The sequence below is a fragment of the Nannobrachium achirus genome (genome assembly GCF_963921795.1).
Source record: "Nannobrachium achirus genome assembly, chromosome: 19".
In the NCBI taxonomy this organism is placed as follows: Eukaryota; Metazoa; Chordata; class Actinopteri; order Myctophiformes; family Myctophidae; genus Nannobrachium; species Nannobrachium achirus.
Window position 1 is genome coordinate 4,757,150 of NC_137826.1, and position 23,362 is coordinate 4,780,511.

At 44.2% G+C, this 23,362-nt stretch overlaps 1 protein-coding gene across 1 annotated transcript in view; it reads right to left on the reverse strand.

Moving 5' to 3' along the window:
- The window catches only part of rbm27 (RNA binding motif protein 27), a 48,904-nt gene that overhangs the window by 15,221 nt on the left and 10,321 nt on the right, over positions 1-23,362 (reverse strand). The window contains exons 5-16 of the mRNA XM_080749884.1: positions 22,962-23,197; positions 21,131-21,442; positions 19,344-19,610; positions 17,706-17,909; positions 16,427-16,576; positions 15,603-15,756; positions 14,770-14,923; positions 12,819-13,055; positions 11,568-11,699; positions 10,845-10,970; positions 7,285-7,359; positions 697-876 (exon numbers count right to left, since the gene is read on the reverse strand). Coding sequence (XP_080606010.1) covers positions 697-876; positions 7,285-7,359; positions 10,845-10,970; positions 11,568-11,699; positions 12,819-13,055; positions 14,770-14,923; positions 15,603-15,756; positions 16,427-16,576; positions 17,706-17,909; positions 19,344-19,610; positions 21,131-21,442; positions 22,962-23,197 — 2,227 coding nt within the window. The remainder of the gene's footprint in view (positions 1-696; positions 877-7,284; positions 7,360-10,844; positions 10,971-11,567; positions 11,700-12,818; positions 13,056-14,769; positions 14,924-15,602; positions 15,757-16,426; positions 16,577-17,705; positions 17,910-19,343; positions 19,611-21,130; positions 21,443-22,961; positions 23,198-23,362) is intronic.

Genomic DNA, 23,362 nt, shown 5'->3' on the forward strand with positions numbered 1-23,362 from the left:
CCTCCCTGCTTGGCACTCAGCAGCACCATTGGGTTGAATTGGAGTAAGTCCTTGCGACATACTAGCGTCACGTCCAGGGGTGTATGTGTACATCAAGATGCCTCACGCTACAGAAACAGGAGACAGGCTACTGACCTGTTGGCCACATGGCTCGGCAACTGTTGGTTCCCAGGGCTACTTACTTACTTACCATATACCTCATCAGCCCATATGTACGTCAGCCATTGGGCTTTTCAGCAAGGCGTTGCTAGGGTTGGGGCCCTTTATGATTTTAACGATTACCTCTAAACAGTCTGATTCCTTAACGGTTCCCTTTAATGATTCCCATTTATTTGAAAGATTGTGATATTTGATTGTGTCCATATAGCCCAGCACTATTTCATGGAATTCATGATGTGAAGTCAAAGTAAGCCATTTACCATGAGAGGGAGTGGGTTGTTGGCTGATTTACCACTGTTTCAGGGTTGTGGCACGAGGCGGGGTATGAGCCAACTCGAGGTTGTTGACTGATTTACCACTGTTTTAAGCCAATCAGAATCCAGTATCTGAACATGTGACCACAAAAAGTGGTAGAAGCTAGGGTTGGGACCCGGAACGGGAGGAACAGGAACCAACATTAAGGAACCGGAATAAGGAACCTAGTCAAAGCTGGTGTGTGAGTGTGCGGTGAGGTGAGGGGAGTCGGGGGAAACTCACGTCTGTCTTGGTCTTGGGCTGGCCGCTGGCGGAGTTGGCTGCCTGGGACGCCTGGGAGGCCGGGTTCATCTCGTTCTGCAGCTGGGAGATCTTCTCCGTCAGCTCCTTGAGGGTCTTCATGATGTTGGCTCGGTCTTCAGGCTTCATCCCCCGGTTCTTCTCCAGCCGGTTGATCAGCGCCTACAGGGGAAAAGGAGGAGGGATATAATAGTGGTGCAAAGAGTTCAACAAATCAATTTAACCCATTTAGGCCTGCCCTGAACACAATATGACGCAATATTTTATGCTTTAAATATAAAAAAAATAGCAGATATACAAGCTCACAGCGCGGCACCGAGTGCCGCGCTGCGAGCTTGTAGATCTGCTATTTTTGAAAAATCGTGAAAATTTGAATTTTGACCCGATTCTATTAGTGTCTTTTGAATCCTTCTAAGATTTTTTGAAAAACCAATGTTTCTATGTCAGCAATCTGGCTTAGCCATCGTCAAAGAAAACGTCCTTTTCACTTAACTCATTGAATGCCATTTCAAGATGGCCCCCAAGTACCAGACTGCCACTATCCTAGATTTCTAGTGCACAGATCAATTTTTAGTGCACGGATCGTGCACGCCCATGCACCATATATGCATCATATGTGTAGTACTTTTTAACAGCTTTCAAACAAAGAAATCCGCTTGGAAATCCGTTCAGGCATTCATGAGATAGAAGCCTTCAAAGTCAGACAAAACAAACACTGCCACCTTCCAAATTTCTAGTGCACGGATCAATTTTTAGTGCACGGATCGTGCACGCCCATGCCTAGATCATGCACCATATGTGTAGTACTTTTTAACAGCTTTCAAACAAAAAAATCCGCTTGGAAATCCGTTCAGGCATTCATGAGATACAAGCCTTCAAAGTCAGACAAAACAGCCATTTTTGACATTTTGAAAGATGTGTTTGTTATGGGGCTAAACATGCAATTTCGCAATTGCGATCATGCCTAATACATTTGAGGCATTTTTAGAAATTTTTTTATAAAAAAAAATTTTGAAAAAAAAAAAAAAAAAAAAATTTTTTTTTTTTTTTTCAAAATGGCTTCCAACTCGGGAAACTCGGGCTGTGGCAGCCTGGGAGTACTGTAATAACTCGTGAAACTCGTGCCTTGGCAGTCAATGAGTTAAATGGAGCTCAGTTAGTCTGTTCTTGAGAGACTACTATGTCAGTGGTTCTCAAACCTTTTCATGTGAAGGACCCCCAAAATGATATGTATTTGGCCACGGACCCCCATTTCAAAATATCTAGTTCCAGGGACCACCCAGAAGCAAAATTTGAGTTACAAACGTTCGCTTTGAAAATACATATATTCAAAGATTTGCACACATTTTCACGACTTTTTCAAAAATAGCAGATCTACAAGCTCGCAGCGCGGCACTCAGTGCCGCGCTGTGAGCTTGTATATCTGCTATTTTTCAATAGTTAAAGCAGTCAATCCTAGGCCTAAATGGGTTAATTCATCATAAGAAATATCCGATGATGACGGTGCCTACACAAGGCTGATTATCTTATCGTTTTTATTTTAATTTGAGCCTTAATTATTATAGTCCAATTTGGACACAGGAATGATGCATTATTTTATGCTTTAACATGCAAGCTTGTAGATCTGCAATTTTTGAAAAATCGTGAAAATGTGTGCAAGTCTTTGAAATATTTTTACCCGATTCTATAAGTGTGTTTCTATGTCGGTGGTGCTCAAACTTTTTCATGGTGGCTGAATGTTGTCATACCAGTTTTCCAAATAGTGGGTCGGGGCCCATTTGTGGGTCACAGATACATTTTTAATGGGTCACAAACTACATTAAAAAAATATATATTTCAAAAAATACATTTTTTTAAGATAAAAGAAATTTGAAGAAATTCCATAAATAAAAAAAGATAATTAAATAACCCTTTGCCAGCCAAAGGGGGCCCTTTGAGGTACTGCCGTGCAATCTTCTATTTATTTATAAACATGTTTTAAAAAAGCAATGCACCAAATGATAACAACACGCTCGGATCGCTCAGTGCAAGCCAGCAAAACGTGCATGAAGAACGTTTTTTGGTCGGCCAACCTACTTTGATGCTGCTGAAGGCTGTTTTCCACCGTTCATTTGCATGGAGCGAGACGGGGTAAACCGCGAGAAAAAACAGCGCGCGAAAGTACATTACGTCCTCGTTGCACGCACAGCGATCTAATCACATGTAATCCACTCATCCGGAAGCCTTGATTTCGTCTTTCGTCTGATCGAAAAAGATGAGGAGACGCGCTGGACAACTGGCTGCATACACAATAGAATGGCACGTAATGGCGGCCTGTGGATCCCAGTTTCTCCGTTGCAGATGACGTTGTCACGGCCCCTTGGCCTGGCCTTAGGGCCTGTGTTAGCCTATGCATGGGGGAACTCTGTACTTCTGCTTCTCCCCACAGAGCCATGGGTGTCGGCCAATGAGGTGGCTGATTGGGGCATTGGGAGCACCTGGCCAGTACTCCTTGGAGCCCTATAAAGCCACCATGGCACCCTCATTCTCTCTCTCCCTCTCATGACGACAGCACCTATTGTTTTACCTTATGCTTAGTTTATACACCTTACAACACCCCACACTACACTCACCACACATCCATACATTGCTGACACCACTGATTACTGACTAACACACCTCAAACTCTTGTACATTATCATTTATACCATATGTTAATAAATTATTGTTATACTTTAAAAGCCACTGCCTCGTGTCCTCCTCGATTTGTCATGGCCTAAGAGCCAGGTTGTGACAAATTTGGCCTGAAATGATGAGCCTGTGATGGGCAACAGTGCCAACACACGATCACCAGGGCTGGAAACTCTCTGCTCAGTGCTTCTGTCTAAATAAGGTCTGTGCCAAAACCCATTCACATAGTCAAGTAAGTTGCGACGAGGCTCTATCGCCTTCCACTGGTTACTCAAAATGACTAATGGTACAGTATGGCCAAAGACCAGTTCGTTTGGAGACGTTCGACTAAACCCAGTGCTTTGCTGTGCAACCTCACTGGTTGAGAGTATTAACCATAGTAAACACATTACAGTGAGAAAATAAACTGCACCGGATTTCAAGCGAGGGAGTAGGCCCCCACCATCAATGAACAAATGTTCAAAAGGTTTGGCAATTGCAGGAATTCTTTCAGATAAGGAAAACATTGCTCCTGAACCCAAATTCTGTTTCTTCCCAAGGTCACACTCAATTGCTTCAGAATTACCACAGAACATGGCATGCGTCACTGCATCAGCTGTGACCACATCAGGAACCTCGGTTTCACTCTCCTCAGGTTTTAGCAAAGGCACCTCGTCCACTACTAAAGGTGGTGGCACATCCGTCCACACACGTGCACCAGCCAACCCATTACCCAAGATCACATTCACCCCTGCCACAGGTAAAGCGGGACGCACAGCCACACCTGTCAGACCCTGGAAGAGATTGGAATAGAGCATGATGTTGTGAACAGGAACATCGAGGACAGTTAAACCCATCCCCAACACAGGAATAGAGGACCCTGTAGCACTCTCCTTAGTAAATGGTAACACTGATGCCTCCATAAATGTATCGTGTGCTGCTGTGTCACGTAGTATATTTACTGGCACTTTAACATTACTTCCTACAAGTGACACAAAGCCTGCACTGATGAACGGCCTGTAGGACGCATCAACCTCAAGATTTTGACATTTTGATATTCCACATTTTGACCCTTTGACTCCCTTAACCTGTACCTCCTCCAAGCTTGGCGCAGGCACAGCCATAGCCGCACCTTTCGCAGAGGGAGAGGTAGACATAGTCTTTGCTTTTAGAGCGTAACAGTCAACTTTCCAATGGCCTTTCCTATGACAGAAGTTACATACTTTCTCCTCACGCGTGCCATGACCAGGGTTCGCCTCCGGTGTAACCGCCATGCCTGAACTACCTGGAGAGCCCATTTCGACACTCTCATTGCCAGCACGGGACTGGACAAAGGAGCGTCGCTCCCCAGAAGAGCGCCTGTGTGTCAACACATATTCATCTGCCAAAGCAGCAGCTTCAGCAGCAGTTTTCACCTTTCGATCACTGATGTAAGTGGCAATATGTTCAGGCAATGTGTTCTTGAACTGTTCGAGGACTATAAGGTCACACAACCCTTCAAAGTCCTTAACTTCCAAGGCGGCACACCAGCGGGCGAAATAGCATGACAAATCGCGTGCAAACTCTAGGTGAGTCTTGTTCTCAATTTTTCGCCACGTCCGAAAACGTTGGCGATAGGCTTCAGGAACAAGTTCAAAGGCCTTCAATACTGTAGACTTAACCACTTGGTATTTCTGACTGTCAGCAGGACTTAGACATGAGTAGGCCTCCTGTGCCTTGCCTGTTAACACACATTGCAGCATTAACGTGCGGGCAGACTCTGGCCATTTACGTACATCGGCTACACGTTCAAACATGGAAAAGAAAGTCTCCGGGTCCTTTTCGTTAAACTTGGGCACTAGGCGCAAGTTACTGAAAATGTCAAAATCGTGAGTTTGAGATCCCGAGGGCGTTGCCCTACCACCAGATAAATCCCCAGCAGTGAGTTTACCTTCTTTTATTAGCTCAAGCTTTGCACGTTCAATCTCCAGTCTAGACTGCTCTACTTTTAGCCTCCCTACCTGTAACTCTTTCTCCAACTGATTATTCCTCCCCTCTGCCTGCAACAAAAGCAACTCTTTCTGTTGCTCAAAAGTAAATTGCATAGTGGGCATTTTAGGCATGGTCACTGGTTCAGTTAATGTTTCCTCATCCTCTTCCTCAACTACAGACTCTTCTAGAATCCCCTTGTCCTTTAAGTTAGCGATCAAAATAGACTTTACACGCTCCTTTAACCTTCTGTCTGTAATTTCAATCTTAAAGTGATCAGCTACTCCCAGTAGCTGGTCCTTAGTGAAATCATCTAAGGTTTCTTCACATGGAGATGAAACAAAGTCCTCAATCTGAGACATTTTCAAAGTTCAAACTGGTCAAAAGACAACCAAAATGTGACCTACTTATTTTCAAGGTATTGTGTAGTTAATTTTTAAAGAGCAAATTACTATTTGTTAATAAATAGAAAAACAAATTCCAACCTGGAACAAATGCTCCCCCTCTGTCTCGTTAGGACAGGTGAGACAGGTGCGCCTACAGGAGCGGCACTCCCCCTACCTCAACTGCCTAAACCAAACTAAACTAACACAACTTGCCCTAGGTCTTCAGTGGGCCTCCCGAGTAACCACACCTCCATGGCAATCTCGGTGGTCACCACCCAATCCCATCTTGTGTGGGACCGAGTCTAACAAAATACAATATTCAAACAAAAAAAACAGTGCGTCCCCCTGCGGGTAACACCTCTGACCTACATGGGTGGGGAGTACCGCCCCTCAGACTGTACCAGACACACCTGCCCCACCTGTCCCAATTACCACACGGTAACTGATAGACAGCACAAACCAAAAACCAAAAAAAGAAAACCAAAAATAATTGTATTTACCCAAACAATTACTTAGATTACTTTTACTTAGATTACTTTTACTTATCCTCAAATAACTCAAACAAACTCAAACTCAACTTATTCAAAACCCAAATTGTTAACTAAATTTAATCAAACAGCCACTACCAAGCGCCTCCTCCTAATGCCGTGACTAAAAATGCCAAAAAGCACCAAACAAAACAGGAAGATTACTTTACCTGTCACAAATGTCACGGCCAACCCGAGTTCCAACTTTTCACGAACGGCACGAGCCCCCAATTTGTCACAACCTGGCTCTTAGGCCATGACAAATCGAGGAGGACACGAGGCAGTGGCTTTTAAAGTATAACAATAATTTATTAACATATGGTATAAATGATAATGTACAAGAGTTTGAGGTGTGTTAGTCAGTAATCAGTGGTGTCAGCAATGTATGGATGTGTGGTGAGTGTAGTGTGGGGTGTTGTAAGGTGTATAAACTAAGCATAAGGTAAAACAATAGGTGCTGTCGTCATGAGAGGGAGAGAGAGAATGAGGGTGCCATGGTGGCTTTATAGGGCTCCAAGGAGTACTGGCCAGGTGCTCCCAATGCCCCAATCAGCCACCTCATTGGCCGACACCCATGGCTCTGTGGGGAGAAGCAGAAGTACAGAGTTCCCCCATGCATAGGCTAACACAGGCCCTAAGGCCAGGCCAAGGGGCCGTGACAACGTCATCACGTCTCTGACGTTTTACCCCTTGAGATGCTCTCTTAAAGAGACAGAGCACGACCGGCGACTGTTTTTTTTTTTTTAATTATAATTAATTTCATTTTTATGATAAAAGTACGGGAAAGTACGAGCGGCTGATTGCGTGGTCCGGACAAGTACGGGCAAGTACGGCCGGCTTTTAAGTAGTGAAAATAGTTGATCTTCAAGCTTGCAATGCGGTGTGCACTTGTGGATCTGTTATTTTCACTTAACCTCTTTTGGATCTCGACCTGAAAAGTTTGGGAACCACTGATCTATATGGCCTTTAAAGTACATTGTTCCGTTTTGCTTCTCAAGTAGCACCGACTGTGACTGTGTTTCCGCCTACGTTTGTCTCACCTTCTGACACTCAATCTGGGTCTTCAACATCTCCTGTTTCTTCTTCCTCATGTCCTGCTGGAGCTTCATCGCCTCCTGGACAAAATAAAATGCAGAAATTTAACAACGTGCACAGTAATGTTTGGTGGAGCTCCTTTTTTCACCCTCAAAGCTCCTCCAGTAAATAGCCTACCACAGGGGTCTTCAATGTTTTCAGGCCAAGGACCTCTTAGTAGAGAGAGAGATATGAAGCAGGGACCCTCACAACCTGTTCATAGATTCCATATAGTTTAATCGTTTGACAGCACAATCATCTGTGTATTTTGGATTCATGTCAATTTGTTTTTTCAGTTATTTAACCACTTGAACCGTCAATACATTAGGGCATTCACCAAATATTCGAATATCAAAGTCACTATTCGACGTTGTTCACCGAAGTCGAATATTCGCTTGTTTTCTCTTTAAAAAATATATAGTTTATAAAACTTGGCTAGATAGGAAGTCATAAGAATGAGTTGTCAATGCCCCTGGTGGATGAATTTGTTAATGCTCTATACCAGTGGTTCCCAAAATAAACATATTTGAACTGGGGACCCCCACCCTGACAAGCACTTGGAATTGTAGGTATTACATTTAATGTGACTCGATTCTGCAGATAAATATTGTGAAAATAGCAGATCTACATGCTCGCAACGCCTCGCAAGTTCGCCTCTTGCTTACTTAATATTTGACAGTTTGGACAGTTCTGTCGAATATTCGATTCGTTTGAGGTCGAATAATTCGAATACTAAAAATCACTATTCGTGAATGCCCTACAATACATAATAAACTTGACCTTTCATTCCGTACTTGGTGTGCTCTTTTCACCCTCTACACCAAAACTATATGCCGAAAATAGGCGATCTACAAGCTCGAGGCGTTGTGAGCGTGTAGATCTGTTATTTTTGGCTAAAGTTCTCCGAATATGGACACTAGGGGTTCAAGTGGTTAATATAAAAAAACTAAGGAGAAAAAAAGTTTCTATCACACAAAGATTAGGAGGCCCCCCTGTAGTAACTATGAGGACCCCCTAGGGGTCCCGGACCCCCTGTTGAAGACCCTTGGCTTGGCCTACCAAGCTCACAACGCTTGACAAGCTTGTAGATCAGCCATCCCTGCTTCGTTAAATTAACATTTACACAACACCCCAACAAAAGGCTAATGCATTATTACAGCTGGGTGCCCGCATAGTTTTTGCAGACACCCTGATCCAGATGACAAAGTGCAAGATTAGATTAAGTGCCATGATCCATAGTGGACCAACAACAGGCTGAGTGGTTTAGGAGGATATCAATATCAGATTAACACCAGGGTGCTGACCGCTGGTTGCCTGAAGATCACTTACTCTGCAGTGCGTTTCAGATGGTCTTCACTTATAGAGACCAGATGCGTGTATAGCACCCCACCCCAGCTGATCTTGGACCTATTCTTGTTTTTATCGTTTTATTGTTGCTTTTAGCTCTTACTGTATCTTCTTAGTTTTTCTTTTCTAATACACACACACACACACACACACCAGACCTGCCAACCCTGGCAAATTTTTTTGAGTACTCATGCGCGGGCACGAAGTGCCCGCGCGGCGCCCGCAGCGCCCGCGCAGCGCCCGCGTTGCAATTTTTGTTGTTTTCCCGCACAAAACAGCGTATATTTTGGGGGGTTCCATGCACCTTTTTGGGTGGGACCTTTACAGTTATGTTAACAAAATTTCACACCAGAAATGTAGCACATTGCATGTCTTGACTTACACTAATAGGAGGAGGCAAGATGTTAGAACAACCTTTTAAATAAAAATGCCATTTGGTCAGGAGAAAAAGTAGCCTAGTATTACCAGGCAATACAGTAATGTTGCTTTGGCAATATTGTTGACAAATCTTTAATAAAATATACTAACTGCACTTGCTCAGAGTTAGTTAACAATAGACTAGCAAAACAGTCTCACCAGTGACTTAATGAATGAACATACATCAACATAATCATGTTATTCAAATAGCAAAATAGCTTTACATTGTCAGGTAGGCTATTTACCTTTAAATATTTACCTGTGTCTTTGTTAAACATTGTTCATTGAGCAGCCTAAATAAAACCACCTTTCTGTGCATGATTTGCATTAAGTTGAAAGTATTCAACTCATGTAGGTTTCTATTCCATCCATTAATTGATATATAGGCCTACATTGTGTATAGATCACATACAGCCTAGTCTGTATATTCATTCATATAGGCTGTAGGCTACTCATTGTTGATACTGATAGACCATTAATGTCATTCATATATTCACAGGTGATAAATGTGTTCACTGTTAATGTTTTTGACAATACACATAGGCCTAATTCATTCATTCATTCATACTCGATGGGTCACACGTTTTGACATTTTCCGACTGGTTGCTCGCTGCAAAACCGTCGTATGACGAAGTATAACTCCAGGCGGACCGGAGCAGCTCGTTGTTTCGTTTCACCAGCGTCGCCAGATAGGGTTAGGTTAGGCATAGTACAAGATTTCACCAATTCTCACCATCGTGGCTGCTATGACATGTGAATTCACCTCAGAGGAGGGTTTTAAAAGTTTATTACCTGTTAGACTCGTTGGCAGCACTACAGGGCGAACAGTCGCTGTGCATCGACTCGCGCAACACCACGGCCCTTCTCCGTATCATCTTCTTTATACATTAATCTGATTAATATCGCCGTTATGTATCCGATCGATAACTCGTCTGCGTCGCTGTGAGATGCGTGCATGCTGAACTAAACCAAAACCTTCTTCTATAACTCTATTACCAAAACAAACAGTCCGCCAATCATTCTTCTTCTGTCGATAAAACGAGCATCGCTTCCGTTCTAGTGCTCCCCAGCGCCATGCGCCCCATTCACACACCATTCATGTGGTGCCTGGGAGGAACTACACGGCATGGAGCAAAAATGTTTGCCTCACTTTGGCCCACAACACAACGAACACAATGCAGAATGTGTTGTGAATACCATCACCCGATAATGCGTAGCCGTTAGAGGAGTTTGCGTACCTGCGTACAGAGACTAAAAATGCGTGCTTACTACGCAAAATGCGTATGGGTTGGCAGGTCTCTCACACACACACACACACACACACACACACACACACAATATTCTAAAGCGACTTTGAGTACTCAGAAAAGCGCTATATAAATTCCAGCTATTATTTGCGATTTACATCACAAATGGGCGTCAACAAGCGTCTGTCTGCTTCACACCAAGGGGCTGTAGGCTAGTTATTATTATTATTATTAGCGGTTACTAAGCATCAAGGGAAATATTGAGAGCCCGGAAACCCAGTATCTGATCTAGTTCTCAATGGGCCTGAAAATTAAGGCCTGGCCCTAACTGGGTCGGCTCGAGGCCCTACAGACTAGTTAGCATACATATTAGGCCCTACTCCGCCCGAAAGCTGCGGGTCGGGTATAGTCAAGTTTGGAAAGAATTCGAGAACTCTAACACAGTAATAAAAGAATAAAAAATATGTTATTTTTTCATTGAGCCCAAGGGTTAGCCCCAGCACCCGTGAACGTGCCTGTTTTTTCCTCTGGGCCTCCTGTGCTTCCAGTGCTTTGCCCGTCTTCCCCAGGCTCTTGGAGGACTTGTGGGCCATGGAGGCGTAGGGGCCCTTCTGGGTGGCCGTCAACGCCGACGTGGACACCTAGGAGACAGATATGAAGGGGACAACATTTTTAGAGCAATGTCAAGGACTGTAGACAAAGACCGAAGACACATAGAACCACCATCCTCGGCCACTTAGTTGACTACTGTACTTATTTTAATTACTGCAATATTCTGTACTGTATGTATGATGATACGGTAACAGGCTGGTGAGCGAAAACACTATATATCCCATCATGCAACTCGGCCGCCAGAATCATGGGAGTGTCTATTCTCCATAGACTGGTTCTGGTTCGATGCTGATGCAAAGAAACAGCTTTATCTCTGAATCTGCTTCCAGAACGCCAAGAAGGCTGAGAGCCGCTCTTTTTCACGGCGACACTGGGCTGTGACGATAGGCCACGGTTAGGAATTTAGTTTTGTGACCGAATGCAAACAAACCTTAAAATTGTCAGCACGTGGCTTCCGGGGCTCTTCAAAATAAAGCGTAAGTGAACAGCGTCTCTCTACAGCACATCGAATTTTCAAAACAATGGCAGCCCATGTGTTAAAAAAGGTCTGGGATTGCAGTTTTACAACAACACGAGTCGTTTGACCTAGGTCCCAGTCCAATGACACATGCACAAAGGAGTCATACCGCGGCAGGGTCCGTGCTGGGGTGCAGGCCGTCCAGCTTGCTTGCAGCCGCGGCCCCCGTCGTTCCCATCAGCCGGTGCTTGGGAATGGTCTTGTTCAACACGTAAGCTGCCGGGTTGTGTTGCTTGATCCCCTGCAGAGAACGGACACAAAGGTGATCATGGTGTAGTGTAGAGGATGTGTAGAGGATGAGAAGTACATTTTGACTAGTACATTTTCTGCTCCCTGCAGCCAAAGGGGTTCTTTAGGAAAATAAAGTAGGTCAAATGGTTTGATGTGGTATGATAGCTTGGCATTTCATGTACAGTACAAATTCAAAATAAAAAATAAAACGTTATGAAAAAAATTAAAATAAATGAGTAGCAGTAGTAATAATAGGTACTTCTGTGGCCTACAGCAGTGTGGCATGCGTAAAACATATGGTACCTATTGGTCAAATAGTTTGAGAGATTGTGACACAGACACACATTGGCCAGACCCCCCTAAAATACAAATACATTTTTTTTTATACGGTTCCATAACTAGACACCGGAACAGACATATTTGCACTTGGCAAATATGTCAGGTGCTCATGTTTATCCAACAAATATGCAAGTTTAAATGAAATTCATTCATGAAATGGTATTTATTCTTTCATCGCAGTAGCCAAACGTGGCGTTTTCTAAATCGCTTTCAACTTGGCGTCCCCATTTTGGAGTTCATCATAAGCAAAAGGCCAAAATGGATTGGCTATTTTCACACAAAAAACATCATTAAGCAACAAGGTATAAATAGCGCTTAACCCATTCCGGGAATGCATTATTACGCATTATTACTTTAAACAATATTTTATGCTTTAACTATTAAAAAACAGCAGCTATACAAGCTCACAGCACGGCACCGAGTGTCGCGCTGTGAGCTTGTACATCTGCTATTTTTAAAAAAAATCTTCAACATTTGTGAAAGTGAATATTTTGACCCGATTCTATAAGTGTCTTCTACAGGTTTTGGAAAAACGTGTCGAGGACCCTCAAAATTACATGTATTTGGCCGTGGACCCCCACCTCAAAATATGTTCCAGGGACCACCCAGAAGCAAATATTTGATTTTACAAAATGTTCGCTTTTAAAAATATATATTCAAAGACTTGCAAAAAATTATCTTGATTTTTCAAAAATAGCAGATCTACAAGCTCGCAGCGCGTGCCGCGCTGTGAGCTTGTATATCTGCTATTTTTCAATAGTTAAAGCATTAAATTATTCTAGGCACCAACCTTATGCAAGCTGCTGTGCTGTGGTCCCAGGCTGGGGCCCGGCACGCCTCCCAGAGTCACCCCGGGGCTCTGCTCCTGCTGCTGGGGCGCCGTGTTGAGCACCCCGGCCTCGCGGTGCCAGTAGACGCGGATGAAACGGTTGTTGAGGACGGCCTCGGTGCTGGAGATGGCCCGCTTGGCCTCTTCGTTGGCGGTGTACTGGATCAGCGCCGCCTCGGGGTCTCCACCAAACACCACCTGAAAAAAGAAAAGGGGGAGACGGTGTTTGCATTCGCATGGCAAAACAAAACACATTTTTCTCCACAGAACTGGACATTTCCAGGGATGTAGCACATCTGGATCGTTCCATATAGAATGGACGGTAGGGATGGGACGATAAACGTTATTATCGTTTATCGTGATAAAAAAAAAACACACCATAATCGTATTGTGGAGATTTTAACACTTATGTTGCAATGATTTTTTCTCTTCAATGTCCCGCGATGCCATGGTCTCCATAGACCTCCATGTAATTTATAGTGCACGGATCGTGCACGCCCATGCCTAGATGATGCACCACGTGTGTGCACACTGTTCACAGCTTTCAAACAAAAAAGTCAGCTTGGAAATCCGTTCAGGCATTCATGATTTAGCAGCCATTATGTTTTCTTCAGATGTAAACAAACATGGCTGCCATGTTTGAAAGAAGGGGTTGGTATGGGGGTTAAACATGCAATTTCGCGATCGCGATCATGCCTAATACATTTTTTGTAATTGAAAAAAAAAAAAAGAAAAAAAAAAAAAAATCTTCAAAAACGGCCCAAACTCGGGGTTGGCACAGGGGTGGTACCAATACAAACTCGGGAAACTCGGGGTTGGCACCAGATGTGTTAAGTTATCGTATAGTTATCCTCAGTTATTCACCTTTTATTTGCCGAGCTGCATAATATCTGGTACCACTTAAACCCTATATAATTGGTAACACAAACAACGAAATGACATACTTGATAGTCTTTTTTTCACTCTACCAAATCTCTTTGCCAAGAAATAGACGATCTAGAAGCTCACAACGCGACGTGTTGTGAGCTTGTAGATCTGCTATTTCTTTGGCAAATGTTCCGCCCCAGGATAAATGTCGCAAATAATATCGTAAATCGAAATTCTTTGGGTCGTGACATTTTTGTATCGTCCCATCCCTAATGGACGGATGTGTGGATTGTTCTGGGGGAACCCTGCTGACTCAACCATGTGAAATACGGGTGTGAAATCTGTCTGAAGACCCGAATTGCATGTTATATTCGCTCTTCGCGTTAAAAGAAAAACAGCTAGCACATCCACTATAAAAACCCTCATCAAGTGTGATCTTCATTAGGATGACAATGAAGACTATTTTGGACGAAACGCATGAATCGTCAACTGACTAGGAGAAGGTCACTTTTCAGAGAGCAGATTTCTTATTTCCACTTCTTTATTCCCTCTTCCCGTCCCATAAACACAACTTTACCCAACGCTATTCTAGACGTGGGTTTTAATAATCTAGCCTCGACCACTACGCAGCAATCATCCAATCCAAGTCTTAACTGCCAAGTCAAGATACGGTGCATGGTTTGGTAACCAATCCGTTCGCCCTAATTCTTTTCCGCCGACCTCACGCTCACCGTGCTGACTGCTCGGTGGGGCGGTTTGTGTATACTTGTATTTGTATTGGAGGATAAGATGAGAAATACGTTTAGGGTCGGACAGTTTAGAGTTAACAGCCAGGCGAGCCAAACACTGCACTCCACCACTTTCAGTCCACTACAATTAAATTGAAAATGTAGGTTTAAACCGTTTTACAGAGGTTACGTTTAGGAATACCAGGCAGTGAGGCAGAGACCGTGTACCGTTCCGCCGGATAAGACACCCGATTCGAACGGCCGGCCGGGCCGGGAGGGAGAACAGACCGGTATTCCATGGTTTCACTGAAGGTTACCTGGATGTTGACGATGGTGCCGAACTTGCTGAAGTGCTCGTTGAGCTTGGTGATGTTGTTGAGCTCGCGGGGGATCTTGCGCACCTCCAACTTGGTGTTGATGTAGTGGTTCCTCTTAGGGAAGCTGCCCTTGTGTTGGTTGTTGAAGCTAGGCCTAAGAAACAGAGAGAGAGAGACCGAAAGCGAGAGAGAGATAAGTGTTAGTGTACAGATATCTTTTGGTTTGCTGGCAGACAATTTACAAAGAAAACGGCAGGAAAAGGGGAAGCCTGTATCATGTCGATCATCGCCATCATGGGTAGTTACTAGAAATTGCAGTCAGCGCTATGGGATCTAGATCTGTGGCTAAGAGTGTGCAAACTGTGTAGTCTGAGCCGTGGGCTGATTTTTTGCAGAGTCATACAAGGACAAGTATACCATCAAATGTTCTTGCATTTGTACAGTATATCGCTGATGTTTAACCCATTTAGGCCTAGAATTAGAAGGATTCAAAAGACACTTATAGAATCGGGTCAAAATTCTAATGTTCACGACTTTTCAAAAATAGCAGATCTACGAGCTCGCAGCGCGGCACTCGGTGCCGCGCTGTGAGCTTGTATATCTGCTATTTTTCAATAGTTAAAGCATAAAATAATGATACACAAAATGTGTACCCGCTTCACAGAGAACAAAACACAACCGGAAACTGCAGCCTCTCTTTTTCTGGAAAGTTAGCGTGCTGAAATTGAAGCCATCGTTCTTCCATCAATGGGGGTCTGCGATCTCCTTTTGACATGACCACTGAACACAAACTACAATTAATATCGCCGCCCTGTGTGGAGGTGAGTCCTTACTTGTCCATCCAGGGTTTTTTAACAGGCGGACCCTCGGTGACAACGGCTCCCATAGGTCTCTTCCTGCTGTCCTGCTCGGTGTTGAAGTGCGACGTGTTGCTGAGGGCGGTGCTGGCGGCGACCGCAGGTTCTGTCTGGATCACGATGTTGGCAGCTGGATGATGGACATGAACACGAGTCACAAATGACTGAAACTAAACATTGGAAGCAGCAGATTCATCCCAAATCATCACCGACCGCGGAAATTTCACGCTGGACTTCAAGCAACTCTGACTTCAGAATGTTGACAAATAAATCCTTGTTTTGAGTGGTCTCGTGTAATACTGCAATATTTTGAGATATGGATTTTAGATTTTCATGCTACATGTATGCTCTACAAAAAATAAATGTTTAGAATATTTCAATACAATCGCAATGTATCTAGAATATATAAGTACAATTGTTTTAGACACAGCTGTATACAGTTGACCAGAGCCTCGGCGGCGCATATTTGGTTCCCTGCTTTTACACTAAATCTCTTTCCCGAAAATATATTTTCACCAAATGGTCACCTACTGTATAATGAAATGCCTAGAATAGGGACAGTAGTGTTGTTCATGTGGTCAGTCATTTCAGCATCAGAAAATAGCCAATCTACATGCTCCCAACGCGCGTTGTGAGCATGTAGATCTGCTATTTTCAATAGATTCTACAATAGAACCGTGTTATACAAAATGTAAAATATGATTATTTTGGGCCTGAAAAGGTTGAGAACCACTGGTCTAGGCTAGGTGGTTTGAAATAAAATGTTGTGTGCGTTACATCATTACAATAATGATGCCTACCTCTAGAGCTCTGTCCGTCTCCTGAGGTGAGACCGATCAGGTTGGAGCGCTGGGTCTGGACCCGGGGGATGAAGTGCCGGTACTGGTTACGACCCGCTCCAGTCAGACCCGGAGACTCGGGGTTGTAGCCCTCTTGTAGGTCGTAGTTGTCTAATGGAGACAGACGCACACACACAGATGTTTGACAAGACTGAATACGACATTTTTCTTTACACAAACAGTAGAGAAGGTGAATTTCACCTTCTTGTAAAAACTCTGTCAGCCAGTAGTGGTCCTACCCGCAGGATGCACTTTTCTCAATAGAAGAGCAAATAGACTACAGCTACTGCAGCGGTGTTAGTAATATTGTATTGTAGCCTAAAAGATAACCTGATGAAGGTCTAACTAACAGACCAAAATATGTTGTTAATCCCAATGGAACTTTTGCACGTTTGAAGACAGTGTGCGGGAGTTCTTTCTTTCAATTGTATTGACATTTTCTACCAGGTCAACGTTAACATTTTATTCCCTAAAAGAGTTATTCATTGCAGCTTTAACTATTCTGTTGTCGCAGCATCAAATGCTTAAGAAAGCTACGAGCCTCATACTTGGTAAGAAGTTATTCTTTTTCTCCTAGTTTACAGACTGCTCTTATCTAACTTTCACCCCCTCATAAGTTAATAAAAGGCGCCACCCTCTGGCCAAACGCTGCAATTGCAACCTGAAATGGCCAAAGCATGCTTGTAGTGCTGAAAAGAAGACTCCTGTAAAAAAATAAAAAATAACACATTATCTACTTCAGTGTTTCTCAAAGTGGATTTCAGGGACCCCCTAGGTTCCTTTTATGGGGTCTAAATTGACCCGCTTACAAGTCTGTAACTTTGACAGTGTACTAAATGGAACCATTTTGGTTCCATTTGTACACTGTCAAAGTTAACCCATTTAGAACGGGTACACATTTTGTGTATCATTATTTTATGCTTTAACTATTGAAAAATAGCAGATATACAAGCTCACAGCGCGGCACCGAGTGCCGCGCTGCGAGCTCGTAGATCTGCTATTTTTGAAAAGTCGTGAACATTAGAATTTTGACCCGATTCTATAAGTGTCTTTTGAATCCTTTTAATTCTAGGCCTAAATGGGTTAAGGGGAGACCTTCAAATGTCAAGGTTTGAGAACCACTGATCTACTTCACGGAAGGAACACAATAATAAAATAAAGACATAACAAACGAGGGGCAAGTGCCTCCCCCCAAGACACACAGAGTCTCAATCTGAAGAGGAAAAGCATCGCTGCTTACATTCAGACTGGACATATTGGGGACGAAGGAGCAGAGACACAGATGACGAGGAAGACAGAGGAGGAGGAGGAGGAGGTGGTGGAGGAGGAGGAGGAGGAGGAGGAGGCGGCAGCCCCACGCCCGGCGGTCCCATGGGAGCGGCGGCCGTGATGGCCGACTGGCGGGTGGGGGTGTCTATCCCACTGGTGGCTATCAGTGGGGGCCCTGAAGGAGACACAAGGGCCCTTAGCTGATGCCTCAACCGATAACGCAATTAAAACTTAAAAAATGGCTTCTAAATAGTTTTAAATAGTTTTCAGAAAAAAACGCATGTTGCTATATCAGCGGCGCTCAAACCTTTTCATGTCGAAGGACGCCCGAACTGCATTTGGCCGCGGACCCACATCTCAAAATAGTTTTGTTCCAGGGACCCCCAGAAACGTGTGGGTGGAGCCCCGATTTATTTTTTGCCAAAATGGCCTGCAATACTATTCTGTTGGTATTCACCTTTGCTGCTTGGTGCACTGAATGATTGCATTCTCCCACAGTAATAAGAAAAGAAAAAAACAACACATATTGGCAATTATTACACTTTTAATTGTACTCTCAGTGCCAGGGAAGCCCAAAACGAGAGTGAATGCCAGCAGAACAGTATTGCAGGCCATTTTAGCAAATCTTTTGGGGGTCGCTACCCACGCGTTTAGCTGTGCCCTTTTGCTGTTCATTCCACGAATGCCCGATGCTTACAAGCTGTGCTTTGCTGTAAAGATGACTAATCAACGATAAAACGTATATAATAGCAATTGGTACTATTAACGGAAATTGTATCCGACTCGCTGTGAGCCCGTTGGACGGCTATTTCTGCCACTATTTGTGTAACACTGCTGTAAAACTACTTAGGGCATCCATTTATGAAAAAAATCACACCCAATGTGAAGTGAGCGGTGGTTGTGCTTGCATAACGTCTTCAATTGGTAATTGGTGATGTGATACAGGCTACACACACATTGCTATGGCAAAACACTGAGGAAAAAGACTAGGATATAGGTCTAGGATGTAATTGGTGATGTATTATGGCGCCGCACACACACACACACACACACACACACACACACACACACACACACACACACACACACACACACACACACACACACACACACACACACACACACACACACACACACACACACACACGGCAAAACGCTGAGGAAAACACATTGCTATGGCAAAACGCTGAGGAAAAGTGGCTACAGATAGTGGCTACAGATAATTGGTGATGTAATATGGCTACACACACACACAAATATTGCTATAGCAAAACACTGAGGAAAACACATTGCTATGGCAAAACGCTGAGGAAAGGTGGCTACAGATAGTGGCTACAGATAATCGGTGATGTAATGTGATGTAATATGGCTACGCGCACACACATATTGCTATGGCAAAACGCTGAGGAAAACACATTGCTATGGCAAAACGCTGAGGAAAAGTGGCTACAGACTCACGCACAGCCACTCTTAGGAGCGGTTTACCACCGCTCAAAAAAGAAAGAAAAAAGAACACACACCCCGTGTAGCTGGGATATATTTAGTTTGATTTGTTTTTGGATTGTATTTCTGTGCATGAAACCATAACCAATGTTAAACCAATGCTTACCAGTCAGCGGGAAGACCCCGGGCGGAGGCGGCTGGCCGTAGTGGGGCATGGAGGGCATCCGGAGGGAGGGCGGGGGCTCTGTGATGGGGGGCATGGGCATGCCGGCAGGGGGGGGCATCCCAGCGGGTGGGGGCATCCCGGCGGGGGGCATCCCCACGGGCGGAGGCGGGAAGGGGATCATGGCGGGCAGCGTCACGTCGTCGACGACAAGGGGGTCGTTGCCGTGGTCGAAAGGGCAAAGGTCACCGCGGACACAGAAACCTTTCTCTGAAAAAGCAGAGGGGGGAACGGACTGTTGAGCACATAATCGGCAACAAAATAACCGTCATCTTGTTCCGAGGTTTGAGCCCCTAAAACATTTAGGGGCCGAACGACAATATCTGGCTTAACTTAAACAACAAGGTACCTCTAGCATTTTAAAGTTGGTACTGTATATAACGTATTCACCCCGGTTGTACGTTTTTATCTTTTGAATGACAGTGGATTTAATTAAGACTTATACATTGATCAAAAGAAAAAACAAACTAATACTTGATTCATCAAAAGAAAAAACAAACTAATACTTGATTCAAAGTCTTACCAACAATCATACCACGTTCATAGTTGCTTACCCGTAATTGCCGGACTATAAGCCGCGGCTTTTTTCCCCCATGTTTTGAACCCTGCGGCTTATACAACGGTGCGGCTTATATAGAGATTTTTACAGCTAACGGCCAGTTAGTTAGTTTTGTAATGGTCTTTAACAAGGATTTATATATAGATTTCTACAGCTAACGGCCACCAGGGGAGCTCTAGCAGGAAGTAAGAAGGACACCTGCGGCTTATAGTCAGGTGCGGCTTATATATGTAAAAAAAAGTTTTTTGTTCTAAATTTAGCAGGTGCGGCTTATATTCAGGTGCGGCTTATAGTCCAGCAATTACGGTACATAGCTTGCCCTTAAATTAGTGTGCAGTCAAACAGAAAATTAACTCCCTGATTGTCTGCATGCATTATATACTTCTTTTCAGCCACGTGATTGGCTGTTTTATTTGGAGGGGCGGACTATGTGTCAACAAGCAACATTAATGCACAGGTGCACCTAATAGAGTTGCCTGTAAGTGTATGTCAACTCATGTCACATAGACGACTTCATAAATTAAAATCACAATTTAACTTATTATAGGTGAGTGAGCTGAAATTTAGAATAATCTAAGATGGTAATGTTTCATTATAATTCTTTAAAATTAATATTTTCTCTCCGATTGTAGAGTGACAAGACAACAAATGGAGATGTATGTAGTATGAAGTGACTGGTATGTCCCTGTGGAGGGGTGGCTGGGGACCCAGCACAGGGACAACATTAAACAGGGGTCATTAGCACCCGTCTAAACAAAGGACCACAGCAGTGGCACAGCAGAACCACAACAAACATCATTCTGACAGCTAAACACAGAAGAAGGTAATGTTAGTTGTGTGCTTGCTTCAGTGGCTGCGTTTAAATGCACAGGTATATTCCAGAATAAAAATGCTAATGTAAACACCTCAGTCTGGAGGGGTGGTATAAACAGTTTGAACCGGAATATATTTTTATTCAGGTTCCATGTAAACAGAATCTCTGTTTGGAATGAGTTCATTCTGAATTGATAAATATTGCGCATGTAAACGTGGCCATTGAAGGTTTTTGCGTGTGCTAGCATGACGTTGTGAACTGTACAGGTGTCATTCATGCTGCATCCTGCCACACAGTAACCCCTAAAATGAAACGCACACACGTTCACATAAAAAACAAACAGCGAGCTTCCTGTACCGTCGTAGTCCCGACAGCGCTGTTTGAGCGACGCGGCCTTGTTGCTGATGAACGCCTTGCCGCCGTCTTGCTGCCTCTGGTTGCCGTAGTAGCCGGACCAGCTGTCCGTGGTGCTGTCCGGCAGGTGGGCCAGGGTGGATATGGGGACGCCCCCGGTGCCGGGGACCCCCGCGGCGGAGGACGAGGGGAGGGAGGTGAACGGGTGCTGCTGGGGGGTCGGGAGGAGGGGGGAGGGGTGCGGCTGAGGCTGAGAGCCAGAGGTGCCGCCGGAGGCGTCCTTCCTCTCCGCCTCAAACTTGGACTTGAAGTCTGCTGGAGCACACACACACAGAGAGAGAGACGTCAAGACAACTGATCTAATTTGTTTTAGTTCATCTGTTGTCACACTTTAACCATTAGTTTATGCTCTAACTATTACGAAAATAGCAAATATACAAGCTCACAGTGCAGCACAGAGTGCCGCACTGAGAGCTTGTAGATCTGCTATTTTTGAATATGAATGAATATTTAAAGCAAACATTTATAATTCATATCTTTCTTTCTCAGAGTCTCTGGAACAAAGTATTTTGAGATTGGGGTCTTTGGTCAAATACATATAATTCTAAGGGTCCTTGAAGTTTGAGCACCTCAGAAAACCATTTATACGATTTGTTTTTGTTGCTATGGCAAAACTGTGATGCTAATTAACCAAATGAACCCGAGTGTCCCTATTCTGGGCAGGTCCTAACAGGAGACAAATATTGTCACCTTATATCAGCAAAAACAGACAAACATTTGGACAAAAATAGCAGATCTACAAGCTCAGATAGGGGCAGATATTTCACTATTAGCATAAAACAAACTTGTATATAGAGTTTAAGTGGATACGCTCAATGATAAACAGCAACAAATGTCTAGCTAAAACAAAATACATATACACATCTGATCTCAACTAAACGTTACGCTACCCACGCGAGGTGGACAAACCAAAGCCAAAAGCAGCTAGATGAACCAACAACCTTGTGGGTAACGGGCCCAATTCCAGTCCATGTTGTCAACTCCCCAGTTATAAGTCTTCAGCATGGTCTGCATGGCACACCTCGTAGACAAAAAACAAACACTATGCAACCTGCTTGCGTCCAGTGCTCCCCTCGGACACAAAAAAAAAGACCTCTAATGCTGCACAAAGCCACAAGACTTCTCCAGAGAAAGAAAACGAGATGAAGAAAAGTGTGCAGTGGGGGTTGAGGTGTCAGGCTCTGCTAGCCCATTTAGGCCTAGGATTATTGACTGCTTTAACTATTGAAAAATAGCAGATATACAAGCTCACAGCGCGGCACCGAGTGCCGCGCTGCGAGCTTGTAGATCTGCTATTTTTTGAAAAAGTCGTGAAAATGTGTGCACATCTTTGAATATATGTATTTTCAAAGCGAACGTTTGTAACTCAAATTTTGCTTCTGGGGTGGTCCCTGGAACTAGATATTTTGAAATGGGGGTCCGTGGCCAAATAAATATCATTTTGGGGGTCCTTCACATGAAAAAGGTTTGAGAGCCACTGACATAGTAGTCTCTCAAGAACAGTGAAAAGGACCTTTTCTTTGACGATGGCTGGCCTGATTGTCGACATAGTTTTTTCCAAAAACCTTAGAAGGATTCAAAAGACACTTATAGAATCGGGTCAAAATTCTAATTTTCACGATTTTTCAAAAATAGCAGATCTACAAGCTCGCAGCGCGGCACTCGGTGCCGCGCTGTGAGCTTGTATATCTGCTATTTTTCAATAGTTAAAAGCATAAAATATTGCGTCATAATGTGTTCAGGCCTAAATGGGCTAGAGAAGGGAGCGTCTCACCTCCTCTGCCTCCTCTGTGCTCGCGCTCTCGGCTCTTCCCTCGGCTGCCGCTGCGACTCCGGCTCCGGCTGTAGCTCCGCCTCCGAGGGGGGCTTCCCCTGCGGCGCTCGTGGCGCTCTCGCTCCCGGTGGTACTCGCCGGCTCCGCCCCCACCTCCTCCGCCGGCAACACCCCCTTTCCCGTGGCGCTCCAGCTCGCGCCGCTTGCGCTCGTCCCGCCTCCTGTCGTCGTGGCCCCTGTGTGCGTCGTTTAGATTTAGATTGTGACATGTGCATCGGAATCCTGAAACTCAATCTAATATGCCTACTGAACACACACAGGTGTGTGTGTACCCGTTCTTACTACCTAGTGAGCAACGGAAATAGTTTTTAACCAACAGAGTGAGGACATTTTTGGAAAGT